Below are 13,702 nucleotides of genomic sequence, written 5' to 3' on the forward strand. Positions count from 1 at the left end.
TTGGGAAGAAAATAGATAAAACACTTTATTTGGTACAGATACAAATACAAAAAACATTCATCTTTTTTCCAGAATTACCATAATACAAAATACTTCTGTAATAATAGTTATAATAATCAAATCAAAAGTTAAAATGTCATGTACTTCAAAAAGTACAAAAGTGCCTTTCAATCTGGATTACAAAGCATTGTTGATTTTCATTTTGCAATTTAGAAAAAGTATCTAAAATGGAAGTTGATAAATTTGCTTGGTATTGCTGGCCAAGTATTTGCTGGTACCAGAGTTCTTTTCTACTCCACCAGAGACAGAATCATATCCCTAACCTTTTGTTGTATATCTAAATTCAGCGTAGGAGCTGCAGAATTCCTGCTGTGTCCTAAGCTTAAAGGGGGGTTCTGTAGTGCATAAACAAGCTTTCAATTCAGCAGCTTGACCTGGAGGAAAGGTCAAAGGTTTGCTTTGTCTTTTTGCTTGCCAGATAGTCAGTGCACCCATTGAGCAGGCATGTACTTAAATTTCCATTCAGAGCTGGGAACAGAATGTGAAAGTGGCCTCAGTTGACTTTGCCTCTGGAAGTGATAGGAATTCAGAGGTCAGGTTTCTTGTTAGACATAGCAAATTTATACTCAAACTGAAGGCAGAGGTCAGCTGTCTTGCTATGCTTTTGCTGTGATAAGACTTTCCTGGGAAGGCGAGGCAATGGCAGGATACAGCCTGATTAAACCCCTTTAAGGAAAGCCCTTCACCCTTCATACAAAGAAGGAGGGAGGTCTTCAAATAATTTGTAACTTCACACTACCTTAAATCATACAGTCATGACAGAAAAAGCATATCTCATGTACAGTTTTTTCCTTTTTAGCATATGTGAACATACGTATATTTTATCTTCAGACCTACGAACATCGAACAAAAAGACCTATGAAAAAATGGCTTTGCAATCAAAAAGTCTTAGTAGGCATTTTGTATAACAGTGTTCCAGACTGACATCAACTGGGAGAATTTTTTTGCCACTGTTCCATGCAGAATTTTGTTTTTGGTTGGACAATGTTTGAAAGTTTCTTGAAAGCATGGTTTGTTTCAAATAATCCACAACATCTGAATGGGATTTAGATCCAGGCTTTGACTTGGCCATTCCAGAAGCATTTATTTCTTTTTTTTCAGGAATTCAGAGTGGATTTACTGGAATGTTTAGGATCATTGTCATGTAACTGTAAGGTCCATTCTAGATTACATTTCAGTCTCCTAATTATCCTCAAGCAGCTTCTGGTACAATAAGGTATTTATAGAAGATTCTATGATGATGAGCTGTCCACACCCTAATGCAGGAAAACAGTCCCAAACCATAAGATATGATCACCAGACATTAAGGCTTTTCTCAGGTTCTTCTGATGCTTTTCACCAAATACTTATTTTGGTATTGTGGCTAAATAACTCCATCTTTATCTTGTCTGTCCAGAGCACACTGTTCAAGAAATCCTGGAATGGTTGTGATATTCAGAAGCTCATGAGCAAATGTTACTCTTGCTCAAATGTTTTTTTCCAGACAGCAAAGGTTTTCTCCCTTTCTCTAGCACATTTCCCATATATCTAACCTATGCAGCTTCTTTCTAATGGTAGCATCATGTACTTTGACATTACTAGTGATGAGAACTACCTGTGGATCATGTGATGTTATTCAGCATTTCAGAATTCTGCTTTTGGGATACACTTGAAGGGATGGCTGCCTTGGACATGTAGGCAATTATTTGTAATTTTCCCTTTAGGATAATCTTTTAAGCAGTAGATTGATTGATGATTAACAGATTTGTCAATCTTTTAAAAAACCCTTCCCAAATTCCTGGGCAACTATAAATTTCTTTCTTAAGTTCTTAAAGAGCTATTTCAATCTAAGTACGGTGATAACTTCAACAACAAAGAGCAAACAAAAGTAAATATTTGAAATTTAAACAAAACAGATCCCTCCCATATCCACTCTGGCAGTGTTCTAATCATTTGAACTTGATTTAGTGTGCCTGATTATAATATCAGATATTTGAGGTAATGATATATGTAGAAATGTACTTACATGTAGTGTTTGACTTAAAACCATTTGTTTAGTGACCATTCAAAGTTACAATGGCATTGAAAAAAGTGACTTATGACTGTCTTTTATACTTACAACCACTGCAACATCCCATAGTCATGTGATCAGAATTTGGATGCTTGGTAACTAGCGTGTATTTATGATAGTTGTAATGTCCAGGATCAGCCTTATGACAAGCAAAGTCAACGCAGAAGTCACTTAACAAACTTGCTACTAACTTAACTGCAACGATTCACTTAACTGTGGCAAGAAAAGTCATAAAATGGACAAAATTCATTTAACAATGAGTTTAACAATGAATTTTAACAACTACCTTGCTTAGCAATGAAAATTGGATAAGTCGAGGACTACCGGTGTATTTTCCACGTATAAAATATATTTTATTATTACAAAATATAAATGGTCCACAATATTTGTTGTACTACAGGACTTCTAATTGGCCCACGGGACTTTTAATTGGGCCAATGGCTGTTTGAGAGATCGCTGTTTGAACGCTGTTGGAGAGTGGCTGCTGACTTGGGGAGGACTGCTATGGGGATGGGGGTGTTGGGTTGCATACATAGGAATGGGAGGAGTTGCGATTAGGCCTGTGGGAAGGAAGCATGGGGAATTAGCCGGGCGGGCAGATGTTAGGTTAATTAAGGATGGATATGTAGATAAGAGATGTTCAGAGGCAGTTGCTCTCAGCACTGGCTTTATAAAGATCTTTTTCTTGTTGTCACCTATCTGGATGGGATGCATTTGCAATAAATCGTTATCTTACCTGCTGACAGTGAGTAACATGGTTTGTTAATAAACTTCCTAATTGCCCAAGAAGGCTGACAATTTCCTTCATCTATCAATATTGTTGAAATTAAGATCAAATATCTATATTTTGAAATTTATTGAGAAAGTCAAAAATTTCAGTGGAGAGTACTTTTCACAACTATACATGCCATCTACTATTAAACTGATAGACAATGTTTATATTAAATTTATTTTTTCTAGGTAAACAATAATTATAGTTTAATTTTTAATATAGATGAAATCAATATTTTAGCTTTTTATTATTTTTTTGCTGAGAGGAGGGAATAAGAATGTTAGTAGACACTTAACAAATATTATGAGTTTATTTACAGCATTATTAACTTAATTGGGGATAAATAGAGTGGCCAAGGTAAGACTCCCATTTGTCTTCTTCTAAGTTGGTATTTAATTTTTGACAATGGTATAGGAAAAAGTGCTCTAATTTGAAGTATCATTTTTAAACAATGAAAATGAATTTCCTATTCTCCTGACTTCTCTATTATTGTGCATTATTTTTATTTTCATTCCTAGAACTGAAATTAGATACAGATACACTTTCTTCATTTAATTTTTGAAGGATTTACAAATTTAATTGTAGTGAATACATGACATAAGCATTTATTCTTCAAAATTATTATACAGTTTAAATCTTGTATTTCTTTGATGAAATTTCATACTAAGAGAGACTTGCATTAGAAATTAACACGATCCTTTCCTGATTTTATAAAGTGCAAAACTTTGAATAGAATAGAAAGATAATTATTTTATTTTTGATTACTTCAGTGGTATATAAAAGAAATAAAAGAGAATTATTCTCATTTAAGTAAAATATATATTTTATTGATTTTATTTTTTTAACATAAGTCTACTTCAGTTTAAAAACAAAAGCTTTATCTTCTGGCTTTGCTAAGAAGGGGATAGGGAGAACTGTATGTTCATAATATCTTCCACATTACACTAGATCAGTGGTTGCCAACCAATGGGCCCCAGGGACCACTGGTGGTCCATGAGAAAATGTTGGTGGTCCACAGAGAATTGCACTCCCCAAAGCAATTAATCCAGGCTGCAGGGGAACACAAGGCTGCGCTGCCCACATGGCCCATGGAAACACAATGCTTATGTCGCTTGCATTGTGAACGAGGTAGTGAGGGGAGGGGGGAAAGGGCAGAGGGAGGAACTTGCCCCATGTACCCATGAGCCTGGCCTGGCCACCGGGCTGCTTCTTCTGCTTTTGGCTGCATGCAAGAAAAGCAGCAAAAGTCTTTTTTTCTCTCCCCCAAACTCTGCCAGAAATGAGTCTTTGGTAGTACCCTGCAAGGCATCCTGCTCCAAGATGGCACGACAAGTCTCACAAAGACTCATTTCTGGTGGAGTGTGGGGGAGAGAAGAAAGACTTCTGCTTCTGCTGCTTTCCTTGCATGAAGCCAAAAGTCTCTCTCTCTCTCTCTCCCCCTGAGAACAGAGCCCGAGACAATATCCTGTGATCCCAAATAAAGAATGATCGATCGGTAGGAAAACGGGGTGGGGAATTTTCCGCAGACTTTTTGAGGGATTTTCCCAGGGTCTCTGGCCCATGGGATTTAAAATTATGAGTTTGGTGGTCCCTGAGGTCCAAAAGATTGGTAACCCCTGCACTAGATTAGGGGTCCACAGCATACCAGCAACCCAAACAAGCGAAACCCTATCCATGAGATGCAGGCAGCACTAAAACCACACATACGTGATACACAGAAAAGCCTTTCTTCATGGAACCAGTCCCTGCTGCCCAAAAGGTTGGGACCAGCTGCACTAGACCATAATGTAGTATTCTATTATAAAAGATAAAATTACTGATTTCGCAAAATTAAGATGAAAACACTTTTTACACATTAAATAAGCATCCTGTTGATAACACTATATTTCTATAAATAATCAGTTACAGTATAAGAAGGATTATCTAATGGCATGTTATTTCGAATTGATAAAGTAAGTGGATTTTATTAGTAGTTTCACAAAATCCTTCCTTCATAGGCTTTGAAATAGATACTTCAGATGACTTTGGCAGGACTTGCCTTCACGCAGCTGCAGCTGGAGGGTATGTATTTTTATAGTTCAAGAAAGTTTTGCATTTTGGATTTGAAAGTATTCTCAATTAAAACATTACATTCTATTAGACGATTTATATACCTCTGTTAACATTGCTGAGAACCAGTCTGTTGTAGTGATTAAGGTATCAGTCTAGAAATTTGATTATCTAGTCCTACCTTAGGCATAAAGGCAATTAGGTGACCTTGGGCTAGTCAGTTTCTCTCATTCCTAAGAAGGAGGCAATGGCAAGTCAGTTCTGGAAAATCTTGCCAAGGAAACTAGGAATATTTAGATTCTGGGAATTTGACATAACCTGGTGAAAGGAAAATAACAACCTTGTTAACATTGTTGGCATAAACATGGAGAAATAATTATGCATAGGAAATCTAAAATATTGGAGACTTTATAATGCTATTTTATAATGCTATTATAGAGCCTTGGTGGTGCAGAGTGCTGTACTGCAGGCCACTTCTTCTGACTATTGGCTGCCTGCAATTTGGCCACCAGGCTCAAGGTTGACTCAGGCTTCCATCCTTCGTAGGTGGATAAAATGAGAACCCAGATTTTGGGGGGCAATATGCTGACTCTATAATGCTCAGAGAGCATTATAAAGCAGTTTATAAGTCTAAGTGCTATTGCTATTTTATAAAAGATTAGTTCAGTAGTTAAAGTCTGAAAGTCACAGGTCACGTACTTCTTCAAAAAGTATAATTAGATTTTAACTTTCAGATTTTAAATCTCTTATTTTAACTTTCAGAAATGTGGAGTGCCTTAATCTGCTGCTCAACACAGGTGCGGATTTTAATAAAAAAGACAAATTTGGAAGGTAAGAGAGGATGCTAAAAGGATAGCTCTACAATACATAAATATACATATGGTGGTATAAATAAGAGGCTGTTTATGTTTAAACTAGGCATGTTCAATCTTTTGGTTTCCTAGGCCGCATTGAATAAAGATATATTGTCTAATGTATATACAGATGAAACTTGAAAAATTAGAATATTGTGCAAAAGTTCATTTATTTCAGTAATGCAACTTAAAAGGTGAAACTAATATATGAGATAGACTCATAACATGCAAAGCAAGATAGTTCAAGCCGTGATTTGTCATAATTGTGATGATTATGGCTTACAGCTCATGAAAACCCCAAATCCACAATCTCAGAAAATTAGAATATTACATGCAATCAATAAAACAAGGATTGTACATAGAACAGTATTGGACCTCTGAAAAGTATAAACATGCATATGTACTCACTACTTGGTTTGGGCCCCCTTTGCAGCAATTACTGCCTCAATGCTGTGTGGCATGGAAGCTATCAGCCTGTGGCACTGCTGAGGTGTTATGGAAGACCAGGATGCTTCAATAGCGGCATTCAGCTCTTCTGCATTGTTCAGTCTCATGTCTCTCACCTTTCTCTTGGCAATGCCCCATAGATTCTCTATGGGGTTCAGGTCAGGCGAGTTTGCTGGCCAATCAAGCACAGTAATCCTACAGTCATTGAACCAGGTTTTGGTGCTTTTGGCAGTGTAGGCAGTGCCAAGTCCTGCTGGAAAATGAAGTCAGCATCCCCATAAAGCTTGTCTGCGGAAGGAAGCATGAAGTGCTCCAAAATCTCCTGGTAGACAGCTGCGTTGACCCTGGACTTAATGAAGCACAGTGAACCAACACCAGCAGATGACATGGCTCCCCAAATCAACACAGACTGTGGAAACTTCACACTGGACTTCAAGCATCTTGCAGTGTGTGCCTCTCCATTCTTCCTTCAGACTCTGGGTCCTTGGTTTCCAAATGAGATGCAAAAGTTGCTCTCATCAGAAAAGAGGATTTTGGACCACTGAGCAACAGAGCAGTTCTGTTTTTCTTTAGCCCAGATAAGATGCTTCTGACGTTTGTTGTTCAGGAGCAGCTTGACAAGAGGAATACGACATTTGAAGCCCATGTCCAGGATCCGTCTGTGTGTGGTGGCTCTTGATGCGCTGACTCCAGCCTCAGTCCACTTGTGAAAGTCCCCAACACTTTTAAATGGCCTTTTCCTGACAATCCTCTCCAGGCTGCGATCATCCCTGCTGCTTGTGCACCTTTTTCTTCCACATTTTTCCCTTCCACATAACTTTCTATTAATGTGCTTTGATACAGCACTTTGGGAACATGCAACTTGTTTTGCAATTACCTTTTGAGACTTTCCCTCCTTATGGAGGGTGTCAACAATGGTTTTCTGCACAATTGTCAGGTCAGCAGTCTTTCCCATGATTGTGATTCCTACTGAACCAGACTGACAGACCATTTAAAGGCTCAGGAACCCTTTGCAAATGTTATGGCTTAATTAGCTGATTAGAGTGGGACACTTTGAGCCTAGAATATTGAACCTTTTCACAATATTCTAATTTTCTGAGATTGTGGATTTGGGGTTTTCATGAGCTGTAAGCCATAATCATCTCAATTATGACAAATCATAGCTTGAACGATCTTGCTTTGAATGTAATGAGTCTATCTCATATATTAGGTTTATCTTTTAAGTTGCATTACTGAAATAAATGAACTTTTGCATGATATTCTAATTTTTCAAGTTTCACCTGTAAATGCACATAATAATGTTAAAAGTTTATAATCTTGTGGGTCCTCGTTGCTAGCTGTATGGCTGCATGGTTTAAGCTAAGAAGGTGATCAGATTATTGTTGTCCAAACAGGAATTTTGTTGCAACAGAAGCCAAAAATGGTGTGTCACTTTACAACTAACTAACTATATTTGCATTGGCTCATTCCTGAGGGCTCTGAGTAACTTTAGCACATCTCAATAAAAATAGACCCATTAAAATCATAATTATCATAATAAATAAAGGATATAGAAAATCTATGTCTGCCAGTGCATCCCAATATTCATAATTCATCTTTCTCCTTAGCTAGATAGAAGAACCAGGTCTGTTTTCCTGAAATCCAAGAGAAAAGAGTTTCTCTTGGAAAAAAGCTCTAAAGCATTGAAATAGCTTTAAAGCATCAGAATAGCAATTTAAAAAGCATTTTCTAAGTTCTGCCATTATTAGATTGATGGGCCTGGAGGGATCCTGTTTGATCAGGTTGGACAGGCAAATAACTATGGGAGAAGGCAATAACTAGGCCCAAAGCTAGTAGGAACTTAAAAGTAAAAACCAGTATTTCAGTAGCAACCAGAAGCCAACTCACAGCTAACGTACCTGATAGAGTAGTGTAAATATCCAAATATAAATGGAAGCAATCAATTATTGTCCAAGTTGCATGTTTTGTATTGTAGTTCAATTGCTAAGTCATGTCCAACTGTTTACAACCTTATGGACCATAGCATGGCAGGCCCCTCTGTCCTCCACTGTCTCCCGCGTTTGCTTAAATTCATATTCATTGCGTCGATGACATTATCTAACCATCTCATCCTCTGTTGTCCCCTTCTCGTTTTGCCTTCAATCTTTCCTAACATCCGGATCTTTTCTTCTAACTTCTCATTAGGTGGCTAAAGTATTTGAACTTCAGCTTCAGTATCTATCCCTCCAAAGAATAGTGAGGGTTGATTTCGTCAGGATTGACTGATTTGATCATTGTTTTCCCAAACACCACAATTTGAAAGCATCAATTCTTTGACACTCAGGTCCAACTCTCACAGCCATACATTACTACTGGAAAAACCATAGCAGCTCGATGTGTGGCATGTCAGAATAATCCAAACAGGAGGTGACTAAAGCATGAGTGATCATAAGCAGGGCTTTTGAATCCAGGATTGGCCATAGTAAGCATATGACATGCAATTCTGCCAATGCCTCTCAGTTGTGCTGACCCAAAGCACAGGTTGTCAATCTAGGACAGGGGTGTCAAACCAGTGGTAGGATTCAAATTTTTTTTACTACCAGTTCTGTAGGGAGTGGCTTGGTGGGCGTGGCTTGGCTTGGTAGGCATAGCAGGGGAAGGATACCGTAAAATCTCCATTCCTACCCCATTCCAGGAGAAGGATACTATAAAATCCCCATTCTCTCCCCACCCCACTGACTTGCTTTCCAACTCTGTTCTCCTGTACAGCACAACAAAAGAAGACCCAGCCAATCAGCTGGACTTGGGAGGCAGAGAATAGATGTGGGCGGGGCCAGTCAGAGGTGGTATTCTGAACTGTTCAAAATTTCCACTACCGGTTCTCCAGAACTGGTCAGAACCTGCTGAATGCCACTTCTGTGTCAAACTCAATTTCATTGAGGGCCTCATCAGGGTTGTGTTTGACCTCAGAGAGCTGGGGTGGGCCTGGCAGGGAGTGGGTATGGCATGGCCAGCTCATGTCGAGAGCACCTATGGTGGCCAAGTGCTAAGGCAGAACTTCTCTGAGACTCTCCTCCCTCTCATCATCTCCTTCCTTCTTTTTCCTTTTATCTTCATTCTCCTTTCTTCTTCCTTCTCCTCTTTCCTTATTCTTCCTTCCTTGCTCTCTTCCCATCTTTCCTTCTTTTTCTTTATCTTTCCCCTTTTCCTTTATCCTTTCCCTTCTTGCATGCTCAAATGCAAAAGGTGAAACATTTTCCTTTTGTTTTTAGTTTGTTTTGCTATCCTTCTGCTAGTGAAAACGGAGCTGGGGGATGCACATGTTTTCTCTGGCAGAGGGCTTCATCTGTTGTGGCTGAAAACGGGCTCCCATTTTTGCTGGCAGAGGCACCGTGGGCAGGTCCTTTGCTGTTTCCAGGCTAGTCCTGTGGGCTAAATCTAAGCACTCGTGGATTGGATCCAGCCTGCGGGCCTTGAGTTTGACACCCTGATTTAGGAATTTCTCAACTTGGCCGACCACTTCTCAGTAGGTGAATAGAACCCTGTTCAGAGCAAAAGATAGTACTAACCTGAAATGGTTTGGTCCACTTAGTGAGTTCACTCTGAATGTGTTCCTTTCCATTCAGACCCTGAGTTAGCACTGGGTCAGGATTTTTACTGCATTACCTCTTTGGCACACAATAAAAATACATAATTGGGATATCTGCGCCATTTTGTGCCCCTAAATTTCTCAGAGAACAAAGGCGCCCCAGTGAATCTGCAAAAAGGGAAAAGACACTGTGGTGCAATCCTGTCCAATACCATGGCTACCCTTTTGTTTCACTTACTAAAACACAAGGGTAGCCATGGTATTGGATATGATTGCTTCATAGTGAGAAGTTTCAACTGAACTGCCTACCAGATCCTTGAGCAACTCCCCAAGTGCCTTAAAAACTATCAGGATCTATCCATTATGACACTTTGTGTCATAGAAGGTGCTCAGTCAATGATTAATCTAGAACAACCGTTACATGTGTCTCACAGTTTATTTCTGGTCTCCTACCATTCTGAAATCATGCTGATGAAACCTAGCAGCAAAATGGCTAATATTCTGTAGCTCAATCCTATAGTTGTGCTTACTATAGTTGTCCAATAGTTAATTTACTTTATCAAAAATAAGGAGGAAAATAGGAGTAGATTGCCCTGACAGGTGAGCCACTTTAATTTCTACCCTTAACTTCCTGCCTGCCACTAAAGCAGGCTGAAATTTTGCACTAAAATTATAAACTTTTGCAATTTTGCCCTCTTGTATATTATACTATACATATACATGTACTGCATTCAATAAAGAATTCCATTGCAGAAGTTAAGTAGGACTAATTGTTGTAAAACACATATTTGATTAAAATACTCCGTAAGAGACATTCAGAAAATAAGAATTGGGAAGAGAATGTTTATTAGATAGTTTTACATCTTACATATTTTTTTCAGTATATAAGAGTATACAGATTTCTGTGCTTTTTAAAAATATATGTATATTTATATACTATAGAACTCCACTCCACTATGCTGCTGCCAACTGTAATTACAAGTGTCTGTTTGCTCTTGTGGGTTCTGGAGCTAGTGTAAACGACCTTGATGAAAGAGGTTGTACACCACTACATTATGCAGCTGCATCAGACACTGATGGAAAGTAAGTATAGCATTCTTTTGAAATAAAAAACTTGATTATTATAGCTTCTCACTTGGATATAAACCTGATTCACCTCTGAACTTTCTTTTGACTAAAACGAAATATGATTTGCTATAAATATTTAACATCATGTGTAATATTTGCATGCTGCAGTACAGTAATACTTTCTTTCCAAACAGGTTTTTTGACATATTATATTTAAAAGAAAAATACTTTTAAAGAGAGCAGCCTATTATGATAATAGTGTTGTTACTCTCCTGCATGTTCAATCTGTGTAATTATGCAGGATGTTATATGTTATTGAAAAAATCCCAATTCCTATTATTATAGTATGTGACACATTAATTCCATGTTGATTAATTAATTTTTGTTAAGGATTGTACTGTAAAATATAAAATACAAAATTGTAATTGAAACACAGATCTTAACTCAAACCTTTCTCCTCACAAATTGTGCTAATCAGTAGCGTCCATGATTCTCAGCATAGTTTGGTAATCAAATATTAATTATACAGTTATGTATTCAGAAATTAATAATATAGTATGGCTTTTTTTTTTACCAATGCAGTTATCTTACACAAACTTTCCAGTAACAGAAAACAGCATGGAACGAAAGGTTCATTTGCTTGTTCTTTTCTACTGCAGCAGTTTCCAATATTTTTTTTTTAATGTACACTGACTACGTCATCAAAAGCTCTTGTGGACTACTTGTTTTTTGATTCCCATAGTGTAACTGCTGAATGTGCAAAGAACATTGGTTGATGACAAATACATGCATATTATTTAAATTCAAAGAATATTACATTTACAGGAACAAATTATTTGCAATATTGTTGATAATTATGAAAGGTCACTAAAAATAATGATTGATTAGATCAATGTTTTTCAAATTTTAAGATGCATGGACTTCAATTTCCAGAATATTCCAGTCAGAATTCCACATTAAGTTAAAATTGCTAGTTTGAAAAACATTAGATTAGATGTTTTAGAATGCAGGAACATAGTAATGCACACAAGAAAATAAACTTTAGCATATCATCCCTTCACAGACCTAGAAATCTTGTAAAAAAATACTATTCTAGGTCAGACTAGATTCTCATCCCCAGCAATTTATGTCTTTGCCATATTTCATAATACCATCATCTGGGCAGGGGAGAAGATTCAAAAGTGACTATTTCATGTTAGGCTGTTCCTTCTCATTGAATATTATATTAAAATTCTATTCATTTTGTTTAGGTGCCTGAAATACTTACTTCGAAATGATGCAAACCCAGGGATTCGAGACAAGCAAGGTTACAATGCCGTTCATTATGCTGCTGCTTATGGACATCGTTTATGCCTTGAATTGGTAGGAAAAATAAATGTGAATTATGTTTAGAAATAAATAATGATTGGTGGACAGCTGTGTTTTAAAAATAAATTTTGATAAATTATTTTTGAAAAGTTCAAAAGAAAAAAATCGATAATTAAATTAGTACAGAAAATAGTAGTTGAATAATTGAGTTTTGAAAAGTTAAACCAAAATTGAAAAACTTTATATCTATTCATATTAATTCCAGGTCATTATGCTGTATTAGAAGCTTTTGAGCATTCTGTGCTATTTCCTTGGAATCATGTAATACTTTTATTTGAACTTTGAACAGCATGAAGCCATTTCAATCATTTTTAATGTTTTCTTTCAAGTTAGTGATAATATTAAAGATTTGATGAAATTAGTAGGCAGTATCCATTAAGTATGATACTACTGGAGTTGACTACTAGATTAATAGCAAACACCACCTCCTCTCCACATTCCCCGATTCCCCTGTCCATCTTTTAATCTAATTATTATACTATTTTCATTGTTTATTATATTTCTTTCATTATTTTGCTACTGTAATGTTTACACCTCTTTTCATTTCTCTGTTTTTATTTTTGGAAGCCACTAAAGCCAATAAATGTAATAAACAAATATAGTATATGTAGCTATTTGCATATACATTTTAAGTTAGAATCTGCTTGCATTAAAAAAAATACAGTTGTGGTTATACCCCAGTAGTACAGATCTACTTGCATTCTAGCAAGTGCTTGGAGAATTATTCTTAATTTCAAGTTCATAACTACCATTTATCCAATGTCTTTGTAACTTTGGATGGTTGCTGAATATTGATTAAGCAAGGGCTATCTTGCTTAATTCTAAGTTGTTTGAATAACTTACATTTCAATATTTCAAACTTAACTGATAATTAAAATTGATTTCATTACAGATTGCCAATGAAACACCTTTAGATGTTGTAAGTACAAGAATCTTCGCTGTGGAAATCTTATAAATATTCTGAAATGTGGAAATCAGATTGAGAAATAAGAAATATTTCATTAAACACATGATTCCATTAAAAAGTTTTTCAGAATGCACATTAATTCATATGTATAATAGGAAAATACATTGCTGCCATAAAGAGATGCAGAAAGGTACTGTATTCATATTCCCACATACAACTAGCAGCTTTTTACAGTAGAATCCAAAGCATTTAGGATTAGTTTCCTGATACCTGGAAACACCATGCATCCAGTCATCCACCCATGCACTCGTTCACCTGCCCATCTATTTGTCATGTAATGCTTGGATTTTTTTTTAGCAAAGACATTTGTAGCTTTGATATTACTTATCCATTAATTAATATGGAATAATAGGTATTTATGTTAAACTGAAAACATCTGATTGCATTATCAACTGTATTTTTATTTAGTTAATGGAAACATCAGGGTCTGATATGCTGAATGATTCAGACAACAGGGCACCGATTAGTCCATTGCATTTAGCTGTAAGTACTCAATATA

The 13,702-nt window shown here is 36.7% G+C and overlaps 1 protein-coding gene across 8 annotated transcripts in view; it reads left to right on the forward strand.

Moving 5' to 3' along the window:
- ANKRD28 (ankyrin repeat domain 28) overlaps positions 1–13,702 on the forward strand; it is a 103,410-nt gene that overhangs the window by 66,393 nt on the left and 23,315 nt on the right. For all 8 annotated transcript variants that reach the window (XR_015745552.1, XM_026673575.2, XM_087944901.1 and 5 more), the window contains 6 exons: positions 4,880–4,943; positions 5,694–5,762; positions 10,743–10,883; positions 12,119–12,230; positions 13,129–13,155; positions 13,612–13,686. Coding sequence is in view for 7 of the 8 variants with exons in the window: in XM_026673575.2 (XP_026529360.1) it covers positions 4,880–4,943; positions 5,694–5,762; positions 10,743–10,883; positions 12,119–12,230; positions 13,129–13,155; positions 13,612–13,686 (488 nt within the window). In the remaining variant the exon portion in view is untranslated. The remainder of the gene's footprint in view (positions 1–4,879; positions 4,944–5,693; positions 5,763–10,742; positions 10,884–12,118; positions 12,231–13,128; positions 13,156–13,611; positions 13,687–13,702) is intronic.

This window comes from Notechis scutatus, chromosome Z (genome assembly GCF_049901735.1).
Source record: "Notechis scutatus isolate UNSWTSFEM ecotype Mainland chromosome Z, rNotScu1.2, whole genome shotgun sequence".
NCBI lineage: Eukaryota > Metazoa > Chordata > Lepidosauria > Squamata > Elapidae > Notechis > Notechis scutatus.